The 18,644-nt window shown below is 44.5% G+C and overlaps 1 protein-coding gene across 1 annotated transcript; it reads left to right on the top strand.

Moving 5' to 3' along the window:
* The first annotated feature begins 862 nt into the window (after window positions 1-862).
* On the top strand, window positions 863-13,552 carry LOC147668840 (mas-related G protein-coupled receptor member H-like). Its single transcript, XM_086948410.1, has 2 exons — window positions 863-998; window positions 5,165-13,552. The coding sequence occupies exon 2, from the start codon at window positions 5,182-5,184 to the stop codon at window positions 6,160-6,162; it is 981 nt and encodes a 326-aa protein (XP_086804536.1). The 5' UTR covers window positions 863-998; window positions 5,165-5,181; the 3' UTR covers window positions 6,163-13,552.
* Window positions 13,553-18,644: the final 5,092 nt, after the last annotated feature.

Genomic DNA, 18,644 nt, shown 5'->3' with positions numbered 1-18,644 from the left:
TATAGCAGTGGTATACCTAGTCTTCCCACGTGGTATGAATGTACATGAGATATCATTAAAATTGGTCATTCCGGTACCTAAGCTTAGAAACATTTCCATTGTCAGTGGATATCCTAAAAATGTGCATGGTATCAGGCCCTCTACGTATCTGTTTTTTACACTACTGGTTTAGGATAACCTGTACTGTGATACTAGCTATATCATGAGATAAAGTGATGTGTAATTATGGCACATAGTAAAGTCCGACATCAAGGTGTTCAGATTTATCCGTGCAGCAATTATCATCTATTCTGACTCTTTCAGATCACCATGCAGAATTTGGTGCTGAACACTGTAATATCCACACTTCATAGTAAATCCCAGCAGCTTTGACCTTCCAAAACTTAAAGGAGGGGGCAAACCTTATTGCATCTGGTCATTGCCAGGCACCTTCTTCCTTCACCACAATCGTCTCCATGAATCAGTCCTTAGTTTGACCTGCTGCACAGTTCAGAAATGTAAGTGTTTGATCAAGCATGTATGATTCACATTGTATATCACAAGATAATAGGCCATAACGGAAAAAAACACTTTTTGTGTCCACCCAATTGAAGCACATTCACCAAACGCACCCAAACGTAGAAGTACCCGGATTCAAAAATAGCTTTGTAATTGGTTGCGGGCACGCCCCATGCCGCTGACGTATTGCACAACAGGTGCCCTCATGGCAGAAGCTTGCACCCGCGGTGCCATGCAAGATCTGAGTCACGTTGGCATGCAGTGCTGGGTGGATGCCAGCTTTCAGGGTGGCAGCGTGTACTTGCTCTCTGGCACAACATTGCCTGTTTAAAAACATATCAGTTTTGGTCCGTCATTTGCAGGAGAGACACCGTCGCAAAGACAATGAAAGCCTCGGAAACGTTCCTCAGTGGCCCAAAGTGAGGCTCCCGCCTCCACCTTCAGTCGGCTGCTGAGAGAACACGTGGCGTCAGAGGGGCAGCTGAGCCAGACACGCTCAAGTAAAGTATAAGCCTTACTTTAAAGCCCTCTCTTTGACCTTCTCACTATTGATAAGCTCATTCTCCCCTTTCCCCCTCACTGTCTTCTTAAACTCCCTCTTCCAGCTGTAACTATCATTCACGCTGTCCCTACATCTAGCTCTTAAAAGAGGGTTAAGTCCTTTTAGAACACTATGGTCCGTAATTATTAGTTTTTCAGAATTTAGAGGGAAAAATAGCGAGACCGGAATGACCAATATTTTTATCTCCTTACCATACCTCAGGCATTCCAAGTTGTTGCCCAATGGAATGGGGAATAACTACGTGGGCCTGGGATCTTTTTTCTGCGGGTGATCTGTGATTGTGGGAGTCTGTGGGCGCAGGGCCGTCTCTGCTGTGGCTCGGAAGAGCATTGAATGTTCCTTCTGTGCTGTTGGGGGAGGGGAGGTGGAGTGGGAAGCCTCCCTTCCCCTTGGATCAGAGGTCAAGAGGACGTTTCTGCCCCCGGTTAAACTAGGACCGCTCTCTCCTATCCAGTAATCCCAGGCGTGGGAGCCCTGGGCGAGCAGAATCGGCCATGGTGGAAAACTCTGCCCCCAGAACTCAGGAATATCGCTCCAGGAACTTTTAATCGAGGAGACACTGGAGGCCTTCCTTTATGGGGATTTGGCAGAGGGCATCACAGCAACTCATCTTGTAGCGAGTCCCTATGTCAAAGTGAAAAGGCAGAAATGCATTGCATTTATCCAATATTGTGCATGGTTGCATTGCATTTATCCAATATGGTGCATGGTTGCATTGCATTTATCTAATATGGTGCATTCATGTCCTTTCCCCCTGCACTGACGCCATTTCAGCAGCCTAGTGCCAATTCAGGCCCCTTTGCACAATGGTGCAAGGGTGCCTGTGTAGTCGGCAGGATTGTTTTTGTCCAGGAAGGGTTAACAATCCTGGGAGGCTTTATCCTCTTCAAACGTGTCTTGCAGAGCACAGAACACACGGAGAGAGGCAAAAACAAGGAGAAATGCAGTTATTTCTCCTCGTTGCGCTTCCCCTAGGAAGATGTGAGGTTTTGGCGCAACCCCAGGATTACCTAGATTTGTAAATCTGGGGAATCGTAAAAAATCAATGGGTGTTGCATCAAAACACGACCACAATACCTATGGGACGCCTCCCTAGCGCAGAGTAAGGAAACAGCAATTTGCACTGCCTTCTCTTACTCCATATCTATGAGAACAGTCAAAACCATGCATAGTGGCTTTAGGTGACCTCATAAATAAGATTTTGCAGTTTGCGATGCTGGATAGTCACAAAAAGTGATGCTACGGCGGGGTGAGGGGCTCATAAATATGCCCCTGAGTGTTAGGAGTGTTTTATTGTGGGGCATAATATATAGCAGTGTCATGTAAATGAGAGAGAAGGAGCAGATTGATAAATTGGGTTGGTCGGGATTATATATAATTATTGTGTTAACGGCCCCAACAACGCTGGGATGCCTGGCTTCACCTTGGGGGTGCCCAGGAGTGGGCATTTCACAGGGAAAGGCCAGGAAGGGTTCCACAGCGGTATGCGTACAGTGCCAAGACGCATCAGGGTATAAGTGCGCTATACAAGTACGAATTCATTTCATTCATTTCATAAAGATGCACATTGGAGTATTGTGGTGGTTATGAAATAAGGTAAGGTGTTCATAGTGTAAAGGTAGTGGGGATTGTAAGGGAACATAAATGATGGGTTGTCTGGGACTGTGAGTGATGGTGCAAATAGATGTTTTTATGTGGCTAAATGTGAAAGGGGAGAAGGAGATTGACATGTTGGGATTGTTTGCAGTTTCAGGGGAAGGTTAGGTCGATATTTTCAGTGTCTGGAGATGTATTTATTTATTTATAAAAACACTTGTAAAGCGCGAACGAAGGCCCTTGGGCATCTCGGCGCTGAAGTTACTGCAGTGTTTAACCAACAAGGGGGGCTGAAGTTCATTGATTAAAAAGCCAGGTCTTAAGTTGCTTGTGGAAAGACCAAAGAGAGGTGCTGGTTTTGATTGAGTGTGGCAGTGTGTTCCACAATTTCGGTGCGGCCACAAGGAATCTTCTGTCACCCCATGTGACGGATTTGGTTCGGGGTACCATCAGTTCATGTGAGCTGGATGAGCGTAACGTTCTTGAGGGACAGTAGGGAATGAGGTTTTGGGTGAAGAATGCAGGTCCAACATTATGTAGAGCCTTGTATACCAGGCAAAGAGACTTGAACTTGATTCTCTTTCTCACCGGTAGCCAATGAAGCTGTCTTATGGTGGGTGACACAGGTTGATATTTGGGGATGCGCCCTAGGAGCCTGGCAGCTGCATTCTGAATAGCCTGCATTTTCAGTAGCACTCTCTCCTGGGCACCTAGAAACAAGGCATTACAATAGTCTAGGGTAGATAAGACCAGGGAGCTCACCAAGGTTTTGCCGGCACTCTCGGGTAGGAAAGGCAGAATTTTCTTTTTGAGCCTTAATTTGTGGAAGGCTGAGGAGGACATCTGGTTTGCGTGTGGTAGAAAGTTCAGGCGATTGTCGAACATGACTCCCAAGTTCCTCACCTTATTGATCGGGTCCGGGGGCTGGCCCATGGATGATGGCCACCAGAGGGGGGACTACTCCGGGGATAAGGTGCCAAAGATTACAACTTCCGATGTATCGGAGTTTAATTTCAGGCAGTTGTGAGCCATCCAACTGCAAAGGAATAATAAGTTGGTGTACTTTTGTATGTCAGGGAAAATGCAGACAGATATGTTAGGATGAGCGGGAGTGCAGGTTGAAGCATAGCATTGTTTGGTAGTATCAAAGAAGGTGAAGAAAGATGTTGTTGGTGGTTGGTGTTTTAACATGAGATTAAGTTATCTTTTTGTTTCACCTGGGAATTCAAGAAAAGGCCAGGTAGATGTGTTCAGGGTTTGTGGTGCAAGTAAATGTAGAGTCACAATATTGGTTACTTGACATAAGGAATAGTGTAGACGGATGGGTCAGTGTTTGAGTTTGGAAGAGAAGGTGTTAATAGCGGTACTGCAGTGTTTGGGATTGAAAAGTACGATGCAGGTAGATTCTCTCTTTTTTTTTAAATAGTAGGCAAAGATGCCGATAGAAGTTTAAGGTGTTTGAGTGGGAAGTTGAAGATGAATATGTTGGGATGCTTTGCATTGTCAAGTTAGTTGCCGATCAATGAGTCTTTGTGGTTGGACTGTCATGGAAGGTGTAGATCGATATATTGGGGTTGTTTGTAATAGTCAGGGTAGGTGCATATTGTGCATTTTGATAGGGTGTTATGATCTGAATAGTGAGGGAAGGGGCATATTGGTAAGTTGGGGTGGTTTATGGGCTCAAGCCATGTGCATATTGGTAGGTTGGGGTGGTTTCTGGACTCAAGCCAGGTGCATATTGGTAGGTTGGGGTGGTTTGTGGACTCAAGCCAGGTGCATATTGGTAGGTTGGGGTGGTTTGTGGACTCAAGCCAGGTGCATATTGGTAGGTTGGGGTGGTTTGTGGACTCAAGCCAGGTGCATATTGGTAGGTTGGGGTGGTTTGTGGACTCAAGCCAGGTGTATATTGGTAGCTTTGGGTGGTTTGTGGAGTCAGGACAGGAGCATATTCGTATGTTGGGTGGTTTGTGTGGTCAGGGTAGCTGCATATTGGTATGTTAAAGTGTTTGGGATTGTCAGTGAAAGTGCAGATTCATATGTTGGGACTAACTGGTTTTGTCTCAGATGAGATGTTGTGGTTGGGGAGATAGAAAGAAGAGGTGTGGATAGATGCACTGAAGTGGACAGTGTTTACAGAGGTGTTGCAATAGCCATGGCTGTAAAGGTAAAACTAACTTGGCTGCTGTTATATTGAGATTTATCATTTGCATCATGTTTGACTAAGTAGATCACATGGAAAAACTAAAGTTTATTTACACAACTTTTTTTCTCATGCTTTTTTACCTAATTAATTAATTGTTCAACAGTTTCATAACCCGCACAATTACTGATTGGGACATCCTGGCGCATGATGTTGCACATAAAGTATTGTTTATGTTTGTTTTTGAATAAAAGGAGGGTTAACACCTCGGCCTGGTTTACTTGTGAGGTGTTAGAAGTTGTCTTAGGAATTTGGTATATTTGTCCACCATGTTTGAGCCCAATTTTTTTGTTTTTTTTTGTTTATAGGAATCGAAACAACGAACATGGCATACTTTAGCAATAGTTCTAATGCAACTACATTTAAACCAGAAGGAAACAGTACAGAACTTGCCAATCACGATGCAGACCAGAAGCAATTTGCACGAACACTGGAAATCGTGACTTTGGTCATCTGCATCATTGGACTGGTTGGAAATGGCATCATCTTGTGGTTCCTCTTCTTCAAGATGAAAAAGAACAACTGCAATATCTATATAATCAACCTTGCAATAGCAGACGCCATCTTCCTTTTTGGTTGCACCATCATACTTGTGATATTCATTTGTGCCAATAGTTATGTGAAGTTATCGGTAACAGACAGTACCAATGCATTGAAAACTGCTGATGTGCTCTACAGCCTTGGTTTCAACACCAGCAGTTTTGTCTTGACGGCCATCAGCGTGGAGCGGTGCCTGTGTGTCTTGTTCCCAGTGTGGTACCACCATCGACAACTCACGAAGCAGTCTGTCATTGTATGTCTCCTACTCTGGGCCCTATCCTGTTTGGTGGTGGTTCTGGAAAGCTTTCTTTGCAAGCTTGATGTGGAATACCCTAAACCAGGGTCTGAGTCATGCACCGGTGTCTACCTGTTCACCTCCGCGTTGTACCTCTTGGTGGTCCTGCTCATGGTCTTGTCGAGCCTGACCCTGATCATCGAGATACGGAAGACCTCCAATGAATGCCGCCCACTTAGGCTTTACATTGTCATTATGGTCACTGTCGTCATCTTCCTCCTATCAGTGGTGCCTACAAGGGTGCTGGGTCTTTTGTTATACTTTGGGGTTCTGCCATCAGAAATGTTTTTAGTGGAATTTGCAAATGTGATATTCTTCTGTACATCTATATACTGCAGCACCAACCCTTATGTATTCATATGTGTAGGGATGTGGAACAAGCACTGCTTTTGGCGTTCCATCAAGCAGGCCCTGGAGAAGATCTTTAAGGAGACAGAAACTTCATGGCAAAAGCAGTCTGAAGACAGCTAGAATGTTTTCATTCTAAAAATAGTGGGTGAAAAATAATGTATGCTCTATCTCTAAAGGCCCAATTCACAAAGGAGTTTCCGTGCCTCACTTGCATGTGTGAAAGTTGGAAATCTGGCAGCGCAGTAGATCTTCCACCACTGTGAGGTTAGTGTTGGGGTTTAAACATGGGTGATCCTAAAGGTGAAATAAAAGAGTGACCATTAGAAATGTTATAAACATCACCATGTTGTAATTGTGGGTTTTCACAGACAGTTCCAATTGGGTTTTATACCCCTTTTGCAGACCTAAAACTCCCTGGTTGAGGTAGTCTGGCCCTTGTTGTGTAGGGCTTTGTATATGTGGGTGAGGAGTCTAAAGTGGCAGTATTTGCTGATGGGAGCTAGTGGAGTGTTCTGAGATGGGGGGTCATGTGGGTTTGTCTCGGGAGGTCGAGGACGATCCTGGTGGCTGCATTCTGTATTGTTTGGAGAGGGTTTAGGAGTTGGTTATTGATCCCTACATATAGGGTGTTGCCATAGTCCAGGTTTCTGGTGATGAGAGCCTGGGTGATGGTGCTTCAGGTGTCTGTGGGGAACCATTTGAATATTTTATTCAGCATGCGTTGTATGTGGAAGCATACTGAGGCGACAGCATTCACCTTTCTTTTCATGGATAGATTACGGTTGAGGATGATGCCTACATGTTTTTAGTTTTCCATGTCCTGGGAAGGGGGCCTAGTTCGGTGGGCCACTAGGTGTGGACCCAGGGGGATGCGGAGTTCCCAAATATTAGTACTTTAGTGTTAGATCTGGGCGTCTCTAGTTGGCAATGGTATTTACCTTTGTCCAAATAGGGAACCTTACTTCTAAGTAAGGATAAGAGGATTACACTCCTAGATAACCCCTGCTCATCCCCTTGGTAGCTTGGCACAAGCAGACAGGCTTATCTCAGGCAGTGTGTTAAGCATTTGTCAGCATACACAGTAATACAGTGAAAACACTACAGATGGACACAACACAGGTTTTATCAAAATAAGTATTCTTTATATTGACTTAACACAAGACCACAAACAACAAAAATCCATAATACTATACTTAAGATTGACTTAAAGTTGGTAAAAGTTACGTAGTTCAAGTTGATGATAAATGCGACAAAGTTCTCAACAAAGTACCTGGATGCGTAACGCAAAGTGAACAAAAGGCTCGCAAAAGGGGAGATGTGTCGGTTCTGTGATCCGGGGGAAATGATGATTCGTGCCTCCATGCTTTCGCAGAGTAGGGGATGCATTGTGATCTTTACCGGTGAGGGGTTAATGCGTAGATTTTCGGCCTGCTGACCCGTTGCGATGCACAAGATGGCGCCTTGATGCAATGGGATAATCCGGTTGCGGTGCGAGAAGATGGCATCCTTGAAGCGACAATGCGGTGATGATGCGTAGACGCCCTGGCAGCCTTGCGACGACTCTGTACTTTGGAGCCGTGACAGGCCCTGCGACGCACTTCTCTGGAGATGCAATGGCGACTCCCTCGATGGCGTCACGCCTCTCCAGTGATGCGACAGCAGGCAGCTTTGACGAAGACACACTTCCAGGGAGATGCGGCGGAGGCACGCTTCTCTGGCAATGCGACGATCTTAGCTGCGGCGGCGACACGCTTCCTCTCGATGCGTCGTGCTTCCAGCTCCCAGCGACACACAAATGTATGTAGATAGAATCCCCAGCAAGGAAATTCACAGGGGGAGCGGGTAGTGAAGTCTTTTGTCCCTGAGACTTCAGTAGGAGGCAAGCACAAGTTCAAGCCCTTGGAGAATATTCTGTAGATGATGAAAGTCCTTTAAAAGTTATTTCTCCTTTCCCTTGGAAATGAAGCAACCACTGCAGACCAACCCAGCAAACGGCACACTGGCAGAGGGGCAGTCCAAACTCCTGCAGCTTCCTTGGTTCTTCTCCTTGGAAAAAGGTTTCTTGTTCCGATAAGTGATCTATAGTTCTTGGGTTTGAGTCCCAATATTTATACCCCAAAATCCTTTGTTCTCTGAAGGCAGAGAGGCCTCTGCGTAGTCCAAACCAGTTCCTGAGCACTCTGTTTACATGTCTCCTTCTTTCCTTTCACAGTGCAGGGCAGAAACATCAGACGCCCCACAGGAGGTGGAGCCAGCATTGTGGAGGAAAAGCACAGCCCTGGAGCACTTTGTTGGCATGAATCCTTCTCTTCTTGCACAGCGAGGGCAGAGACATCAGCCGCACCCCAGGCGGTGGAGCTAGCAATGTGGAGGGAAGGCCCAGCCCTATTCAGGTCCCAGGTGCGACTCCTCCCTCCAATCTAGATGCAGATCTCCCTATTCACCACTGGGCTGACTTATTCTGTCTCCTGGAATCCCCCAGCCCTGTCACTCAAACTCCAGACAAGGAATACACAACCTAGCAGAGGCAGGCTTTGGATAGTTAGACAAGAATATACCTACTTTCTAACTGTGGTATTTTCAAACACAAAATGCTGAAACCAACTTTACAAAAAGATGTATTTTATCATTCTGAGTTCAGGCATACTAAATACGAATTTCTACCATGTTCCCTGAGTCAGTTAGGATTATCAGAATGTATTAATCTTACGGCCCATCCTGGCCCATGGAGAATACAGGTAGCTTTGCAATAGTGAAAACGAAAATGGCTGTAATTCACTATTAGAACATGCTACACACACCAGGGCATGTTCTATGTTATGTTTTGTTATTTATTTATTTATTTATATAGCGCTCGGCTACTCAAAAAGAGTGTCCCGGCGCTTTATTGGAGAAGGGAAAACTGCGACATAATAACATAACACCAGATAAAAGAAAAAAAAACAGAGTGCCAGACTAAAACTCACAATAAACAGACTACTGAGTAAACAGCCAAGTTTTAAGGCCTTTTCTAAAGGCCAGCAGGCTAGTGGCTCCCCGCAGAGCAAGCGGCAAAGAATTCCACAGCTGTGACGCCAGCAATCCAAAAGAGTGGCCACCGAGGTGCGCTTTCTTTACACGTGGCACAACTGCCAAGTACAGGGATTCCGACCTCAGAGACCTGGTCGGTTGATAAAAGACCAGTCTCTTTTGGAGGTACTTAGCTCCCCCCTTGTGAAGAGCTTTATAGGCCAGAGTTAGAGCCTTAAAGGCAATCCGCTTGCGGATGGGAAGCCAGTGCAAAGTTTTTAACAGGCCCGAGGCACTGGAACGCCTATTCAGTCCATAAATTGCCCTTGCAGCGGCATTCTGCACCACTTGAAGCCGCTGCAGCAAGTACTCTGGTAGGCCCAGGTAAAGAATGTTGGAATAATCCAACCTGGACCCAATCAGAGCGTGGACTGTCAATCTCCTGTGTTCCTCGGAAAGCAGGGGCAGAAACCTCCGCAGCATCCTAAGGATGCCGAAGCAAGTGCCCGACACCCCCAAGATCTGGGATTTCAAGGTTAGCCTATTATCCATCTTGACCCCCAGATTCTTGGCAACCTGAGAGGAACAAGACGGGGGGAACATATTCAATGGCCACCAGGCCTGCCAATCTGGCTCTGTGTCACACCCAAAGAAAAGTACCTTGGACTTGTCGGAATTGCACTTGAGGCTGTTCAGATGGAACCAGTGAAAAATAGCCCCAAGGCAATCCCGAATACTCTCCCCATCAAAGTCACCTCCTCTCTTACAAGAGAAGAGGAGCTGGGTGTCATCCGCGTAGGATACGATCTGGGCGCCCAACGACTCCACCAGCGCCGCCAATGGGGTCATAATGATATTAAAAAGGGTCGGGCTCAAAATACTTATACTTATACTTAAAATGCACCCTGCCCTTGGGCCTACTATAGGGGTACTATAGGGGTGTCTGATATGAAGCAAAGGGAAGGTTTAGGGACTGGCAAGTGGGTGCACTTGCCAAGTCGACATGGCAGTCACAAACTGCACACAGGCCTTGCAATGGCAAGCCTGAGACACACTTTACTAGCTGCTTCTGAGGGTGGCGCAACCAGTGCTGCAAGCCCACCACCAGCATTTGATTTACATGCCCTGGGCACACATGGTGCACTGTACTAGGATCTGACAAGTAAATTAAATAACCCAATCATGGAATCACTAATTAGTACATCAATCTAACATAAGGAGCACTTGCACTGTGGCACTGAATAGCAGTGGCATAGTTCCCAAAGCATATAACCAGCAAAAACATATTAAAAAAAATCAGAGGAGACTCATGCAAATGATGCCATGTCTAACACTCAGTATTTTCAGTATTAAGCTTGAGCATTTACTCGGCATCCAGCTGGTGATGTGAGTCATGCACCTGTGGAAGGTGGTTTTTGTGTTGGTGGAGTCAGAAGAGAATGATAGGATAGGCGTCAACCGCATAGAATATAATGTTCTTATTGTAGAAATTGACCAGGGTGGTTAGGGTTGCTATTTAGGTGTTGAAGAGAGTGGGGCTTAGGGAGGAGCTTTTGGAGACTCCACTGATGATGTCTTTTGGATCTGGGGCGAAGGCTGAAAGGTGGATGCTTTGGGCTCTGCCTGTGAGAAAGGAGACAATCCATTTGAAGGTCTCTCCTTGAATGCCCATCTAGTGGACGCCAATGAGGAGTGTGTGATCAAATACAGTGTTAAAGGCTGTGGAGAGGTTGAGGAGGATAAGAGCAGCGGTGTTGCCCTTGTACAGGAGGGCTGTGATGTCGTCCATGGCGGTAATGATTGTGGTTTCAGTGCTATGGTTGGCGCAGAAACCAGATTGCGAGGGATTCAGGAACTTGTTGGTTTCACAATGGTTGGTCAGCTGGATGTTGACTGCTTTTTCCATGACTTTTGTGGGAAGGGTAGAAGAGAGATGGGTTGGTAATGTTTGAGGTCTGTTCGGTCTGCAAAAGGGTTTTTTGACAGAGGTTTGAATTCTGCATGCTTCCATGAGGTGGGGAAGCAAGCATCCAAGATGGAGACGTTGATAATGAGGATGACTTCCCTGCAGATGGTGCTGGTTCCCTTGTTGAACATGTAGTGAAGGCAAAAGTACTTTTGGGCTCTGGAATGGATAGAGCTCATGGTGGTGGCGGTGGTCGGCATAGTGAGGGGTTCCCAGTGGAGACATGGGGTGTTGCTGTTGCTTGTGTATAGTGCGCCGAGTGTATCAAGTGGGGTTGGTAGTTGAAGTGTTTGTACATTGCTGCTATTTTGTCATGGAAGAATTGTGAGAGGGTGTTACAGAGATCCGAGGAGGGTTTTATGTCATTCTCAGTTGCTGAAGGCCGGTATACTCTCTGACAAATCTAAAAAGTTATTTGCTGTGATTGAAACTGGCATTTAGGCGGTTGTTGAGGGCCTCTTTCTTGGGAGTGGTATTTGTTTTGTCTTTTTTAAGGTTTTCTCTGTTGGAGAGGGTCTTGTCGGAGTGCAAGGTCCTTTCCAGTTACTTGCAGCCACTTTTTGTGGAGCCACTAAGAGCCACGCAAAGTAGTTTTGCATGGCTACAAACGTGTGTCTTGAGGTTTGCGTCGCTCTTGCACCACGTTCTGTGTTGAAAGAGTGACACAAATGGCCTCATAAACAGGCCCCTTAGTTCTTGGTTATCTAAGCATAAGATACCACTGAAACCATGTCATGAAACTCTGGGGATCCCAGACCCAAAGTTGTGTTAGAATTTTGGGACTATTGCCATTAGGTAAATCCCCATTTCTTTTGTTGTGGCAATTTCTATTTGCAGCAGTTAATATGAATGTCTATATTTTAACTACATTTTAAAATCAATGTTTGTATGTTCTTAATGTCTACCAAATACTATCGCAAACAGCACTGCAAGATAGTACACCTGTACAATACCCAATATGGAGCTTAAAAGCACCTTCACACAGGAGCAGTTTAATAAGTCATGAACATTTTCCTTTTTTGCCTTACTTTTTTGTAAGTTTCTCTGACTGCGCAGTTCCAAAGACTGTATTTGATCTGTATATGTGAATATTTCATGTGCCTGTTCATGATTGATTTTTAAAGCAATGTTCAGTGCTTAAAAAATATTACGTTTTCCCACACTTTGTAAACATATGGTGACTAAACTTCCAATATTCAGTCAGGAAAATAAGTAACAGAGAAAACAAAACTGGTGGGAATAGACATCAGTGTCTTAAGGTTTATATTGCTCTTAGTGTTCCTAAATCAGTTTTCCATGGATTAATAAAGGCAGATTTGCAAATCCCCCAGGCCCTATATTGGGTATCATTCTGAGCCAAGAGGACGGAATAACCTCCTGGAATTCTGCTCCGCCTAATCCCAAGTAGTTAGGTATTTCCACACCTGGTTTTTCCATGCATGGCAGAACATCACTTGATTTTTAAGCCGGTTTAACCAGCTTGAAAAATCACATGAGGCAGCAGCAGTCTCATTCCTGTTTCACTTTTTACGGTGAGCATGCAAAGCACCTCCTTGCCAGAAAATATTTTCTCCTTCCACACCTACTTCTCCCAGCCCCTTCTCTCACCTCCACTCCACCCACAGACCTATGCCTAGATGAATAAACTGCTCAGAGCAGGTGGTAAATATATGTGGAACAAATTAATGAAGGTGTGAATTCTGTGTAGTTTCACGGCCAGAAAAGGAATTCCCATACAATGAATCCCTATCCCATAGGATTTAAACTATATTTGCACGAGGTAGGACTACAGTTTCTTGAGGATCTTTTATTGGTTAGACCGTTGCTATTGTGGGCTTCATTATGAGCCAATGAAGAAACTGACTCTTAGTTTAGACTGTTTAACCCTGAATGATGTACTAAGTATTCCTTGGCTACTGTATATCAACTCCTCTCTCGTCAGGCGGTTTAATTGATCTATCTGGTCGGATCTTATAAAGGTATCATCACTAACCAAGACATGGATTAAAGAAACCTTTCTCCAGCATGGACTGGATCATCGATCGAGGGACGATGGGAAAAAAACGGTGGTCGCCTTTTATAAATCTTTGAACTTGGAGGAGAGAGTAAATAACTATTTATCATATGTCTCTAATGGGCAGCATTGATTTGTGCTTAATGAGATGTAGCATTGAACACCACCTAGTTGCTTTCCCAAATATGAAGTCCCGCCCACCTGACATGGTTCTTTGCCCTTGTGACAACCGAAGTAAACAAAGCACGTTGCACTTTCTAATGTCTGTTAATTGTATCAGAATTCTAGGGATTTTTATCGTAAACCATTGTTTGTTGCACAGAACATTAGGTCACATAAAGTGGCAATGAAATATTTGGTGACACAAAGTGAACCCTTTTTATGCTCTAACGTTGCCCTATTTATTTTAATGTGAGGAAAAGTATTATGCAATAGGGCAACAAAATATTTTTATAATCATCACTGTATATACATTGTATCAAAAAGTTTTTAACTGTTTTAAATATGCTATTCTGGTTGTACTTTTATGGCTGTTTTTGATAGCCCAATAAAGTTTTACGAAACAAAACAAAATTATAAATGCTATTTACTGGTGTGAAATTACTGCAGGAAACAGGAATATCGCATGTATTATTACCCCCCTACAGTGCAACTTATACTCAGACCCACTAATGATAAACTTCTAAAGATTGAGGCATGGTTTACACAAAAACAAGCTCTGAAAAGGTTGACATGTTTATACCTTTCTGAACATTTGTGCTCTGCAAACCTCTGAAAAGACCTTGTGACCCCTGATGATTTGGCACCTGTAGGTGCCCTGTTGAGAACTTTGTGATAGCCAATGCAGGAAAAAAGGAAAATAAAGTGCGTCAAGTACAGCCTTCATTTGCTGAAGGGCTCTTGCAAAGGAAGATTGTAATAGGCACTGCCCTATCCATGCTACTGTGATAGACGTTCACCCCACAGTTCGCCTTTAACAGTAATTATCGCTATTGCTTGGTAATATGCCCCATTGTTTAGCTGTTTAGTGTAAAATGTATCATCTAAGGTCTCATTCTACAACTTTTAACACTGAGTATTGTTGATCATGTGTTCACAGTTTCTCTGTTACTCTAATTCATGTTCATGGTTCATAAGTAATTGGCTTCACTTAAGCTGAAGCACATTATCTATTGACTCTGAACACTGATGGTCTAGCTATTGTATTAAAATACACTATTATTGCATTAAAGAGTCCCTCAAGTCAGGAGCTCAAGAATACAAGTCATCAACAGCATACCTGTTGAATCTTGAGTAGGCGGCTGATGCAAAGACCACACTAAGTATATGTTACTCATTGGAAACAATTTGTGGCAACAGTTAGCTAAAGCTACCTACAGGGGAAACCTACAAAGTTTATGTTTGAGCTAGTCAGCACTAATTTGCATAAGGTAGGCCTTTGTCTAGAGTGACACAGTGGATGAAAAAATGGTTTGGAATGCTGCCAGGCAATTGCAACTGGGTACATATGTGTAAGCAAATTTCCCATCACCGTTGTGTGTTGTTGTTTTCAAAAAGATAACACAAAACGTTGAGAAGCCCTTCAGTCTAACATGAACTATATGCAAAACAGGCGAGGAGCACAGAAAATAATAAAAAATCAATTGCCTTTTCAACTGACCAGTGCTCTAGCTAGAAAAGGTTCCATTGAAGGCTAATTATAAAATGCATGAAATGTAGTACAGTGTGTATATTTATATATATATATATATATATATTTTTTTTTTTTCCTCTTAATACAAGCCTATGGAACCTAAGCACATGACAGATGACTAATGAGCAGGTGGTAGGATCTTATCCTGGCGGAAGCACAAGACATCCTTGAGGAAAAGATACCACTCATGAATACGATGCTGAGTTCATTATTCTGCTAAAGTCTCACTTCTAATTGCCAACACGGAAAACGAGGTTACGTTTTACTGAAATTGTCAAATGTAGAGCATTGACTAAAATAGCTTCTGGGCCTACTGAAGTCTTGAAACTTAGCAAGCATAATTGAGGCTAATGTACACTTCACATCAATAAGTATTGACATCATCCATAATTCATTAAAATATTGGTACTTTAAACGGTATGTGGATTTATATATGTGAAGACAACAATAACGTTGACGTACATGCAATTGTGTTTATATTCTATTATTCACAATTATGTAGCAGCCCAAGAGGACAAGCATATGCCAGATACGGGTCCCTTGCTTGCTATGACTCAGGATGCACTTTGTAACTCACTGACCACACATAGTCAGTTCGAAACCAGTCTGGGGTTGCTTCTCATCCCTTTGAAAGGGGACTCGTCTGGCAATTTGGGTTGGACTGTTGCCATGAGGATCAGAGGCCCTAATTTGCATAAGACATGTCTTTGCCTGGAATGACACTATGGCCAAAACGTTGTGGGTTGGAATGGTATCCTGATGGATTGCCAGTGGTTGGACTATTTGCAATCTTTCCTTCCAACACTTTTGTATGTATTATGTGTGAGGTATAACACTGAGTACATTATACAACGGTGTATCTTGCTGTCTATATTACGCCTTCCACAAGCTTGTTCATTCCCTCTAATGTTCTAGACTATTATCTTTCCTCCCTACTCCAACAGTTTTCATCTTGAGGGCTGCATTGACTTTCTCTTAAACGGAGGTAGACCTATCTGATCTCAGTTGGCATAATCGTTTAAAATATGTTTAGCCAAGAAACACTGTGATTAGTTGTGTCTATTTTTCTAATTTGTCCAGCCTGCCTGCCCACTCCTCGAACCAACACTACCCTCACTGTCCAGACCAGCACTGCTTTCCTGTCTACATCTCCCTCCATCAGAGGCACTCTTAAGTACCCCAGAAAACATTGTAGATAACGTTGATCTGAATAACTGTACTTTCCATCTGCATAATCGAATATTGTGGTGGGTACATACGTTTCTAAAACAGGTCCTTAATGTGTGTTACCATGTTGTGACTCCTGAAATCTACTTCCCTGTCACATTGACCCCTCTTTTTCATGCCACTTCTATGAAACTCTCACTAAGCCTGTTATTTGTGGGAGTCTGAGTGACTAAGACGCCCTCTGCTATGGTTGGGGTCATGTTACCTGCAACACCTGCTACTGGGGTGTTGCAGATGAACCAGTTCTGCCCACTCTGTCTGGCATAGCTGCTGCCCAAGCATCTACATTACTTGCGTGGTCATTTCTAGGGGGTGTTCTCTCATGCCCAGAAGCAGCAATGTGTTGATGCCGCTCCACACAGCAGTGGCAGTGTGCCAGTTCTGATCCATGCAACAGAGGCAATGCATCAGTTCTGATCCACGCAGCAGCGCCTATGTGTCCGCTGGTGCATTGCCACAGCTCCATGGACCGGATCCAATGCAAAGCCCTCAAAACCACCACTGTGCGATGCTCTTCCCAGCGCAAGGCCTCTGAATCTCCATCGACGGCAGTCTTGACGACAACACCGAATCTCCGTATCACAGCCCACCATTTATCGGAGCTGATGAATTACAACTACTGAGCTGACCAAAACCAGAGCATAATCTCTGCTGCTTGCATTGGCACCAATACATTGCCTCGACTGTACCATACATCCCTGACATTGACTCACCCAGGATTTGGCTACATTGGTTCAGCGCGCCTCACTGGGTCCCCGCATCTGGCTCTATCACAGTCTGCCTAAATGTCTGACTTAAAACCCGGTCTGGCATGACCAGATTTCCCAAAAGAGCTTTTTACTTCTAGGTGCTATGTTTACCTAAAAAAATTCTACTTATTGGTAAGTTAAAAAATTCAGCTTATTGGATTTTTTTTTGTTTTAGTCTTGTTTTTTGTATTGAATTCAGTTCCATGTTTCTAAACTGGCCCTTCGAAATTGAATTCAGCCCTTTTGAAGCTGGGAAGCCGGGGAGGCGAAGCCAGTCTTTGCCTCATCACTGCCATAGGGAAACCGGGACCAGGAATGTAGTGAGTGAGAGTGAGAGGACTACACTCCCCTGGGTGCATTGCGGCAAATCGCGCCGTCGTGCACCCGCCAACATCATCGGAGCGCCATGAGGCGCAGCTAGAAGTGCCCAGGGCCTCCCGCAGCTCGGGGCGCCCTTTGAAAATGAATTCAGCCCTTTTGAAGCCGGGAAGCCAGCCAGCCTTTGCCTCTTCACTGCCATAGGGAAACCGGGAGTGTAGCGAGTGAAAGGACTACACTCCCCAGGGTCCATTGCAGCAAATTGCGCCGTTGCGCACCCGCCGACATCACCGGAGTGCCAGGAGGCACGTTTAAAAGTTCCCTGGGGCTCTGGCAGTGCGGGACGCCCTTGGAAATTGAATTCAGCCGTTTTGAAGCCGGAAAGCAAGCCAGCCTTTGCCTTGTCACTGCCATAGGGAAAAAGCGACCGGGACCTGGAGTGTAGCGAGTGAGAGGACTACACTCCCCAGGGTCCATTGTGGCAAATCGCACCATCCCGCACCGCCAACATCACCGGAGCGCCAGGAGGCGTGGTTAAAAGTGCTCAGGGGCTCCTGCATTGGTGCAGTTCTGTGAAACCATGATTATTTAAAAAGGATCTGATAATAACTGTAATGTAGGGATAGTATTTGCACTTTTCTCTTTTGGACTTTGATATTTTTATAGGGAAAAGTACATTGCACTTTACATTTTGTGGGGCTGAGCTAGTGTATAGTCTGTATTGGTTGACCCTTTCCTCAAGGATACTGAGTTGTAGCCCTATAAGTGTAGTAGGTAATTAATCGATCAACACTATTGGGAAAAGGAAGCAGGCAGCGAGTCATACATCGAATGTACCAAGTAAGCATAGGAAGATCAACATGACTTTGTTGAACTATTTAACAGGGGCAGTCGGGGATATTGAAAGACACATTATCTCAGTGTAGGAAACATTAAATATTGATACGTTAGATCCATTATTATTATCACAAAAAACAATGGCCTGCACTAAGCCAAGGGATGTAGAGGTGGTGGAGAAAGATCTCCCTGGCAATATTCCCCTTGAGCAGCGAAAAAATGGGTGTCTTCAGGAAATTTCTGATGACATTTCTGATGGGGTATTAGAAAGCGATCAATTACCTCCCCTGAAAAAACCCTGTAAATCGTCTAATTCGAAGATACCCAACAACACTGCAGAAGGCACAGTTGTAATTCACCTGGTTCCCACTTCTACCCCCAGACTAACTAAGACCCATGCAAGAAACCACTGGGGAAATTGCCAGGTGTAAAAAATTAAATGCAGAAGGAAGTAGACATCGTAAGTGCCCTGAGGGGGAAAAACACCTGTAATGAATGAACATGTGAACTGGTAAATTTGCCCTCGGGTATTAAAGACTTAAAGGAGTTTGTTACACAAACTATCAATAACATCCACATCAACCCCAAGACCACACTCAGAGGCACCCTCCTTTACAGGCCACCAGGACCCCGCGCACAATTCAGTGAAGACATCACGGACTTCATCACTCCACACGCGCTCCCCTCCGAGGACTACATCCTTTTGGGAGACCTCAACTTTCACCTTGAAAAGAACAACGACCGCAACACCTCCACCCTTTTGGACAACCTCGCAAACCTCGGACTTAA

This window comes from Lissotriton vulgaris, unplaced genomic scaffold (assembly GCF_964263255.1).
Source record: "Lissotriton vulgaris unplaced genomic scaffold, aLisVul1.2 SCAFFOLD_2302, whole genome shotgun sequence".
Classification (NCBI taxonomy): Eukaryota; Metazoa; Chordata; class Amphibia; order Caudata; family Salamandridae; genus Lissotriton; species Lissotriton vulgaris.
This window is presented reverse-complemented; position numbering and strand designations above follow the sequence as displayed.

Excerpts from the sequence above, each read along its gene's own strand:
- LOC147668840 (XM_086948410.1), top strand. The coding sequence starts at position 5,182 with ATGGCATACTTTAGCAATAGTTCTAATGCAACTACATTTAAACCAGAA.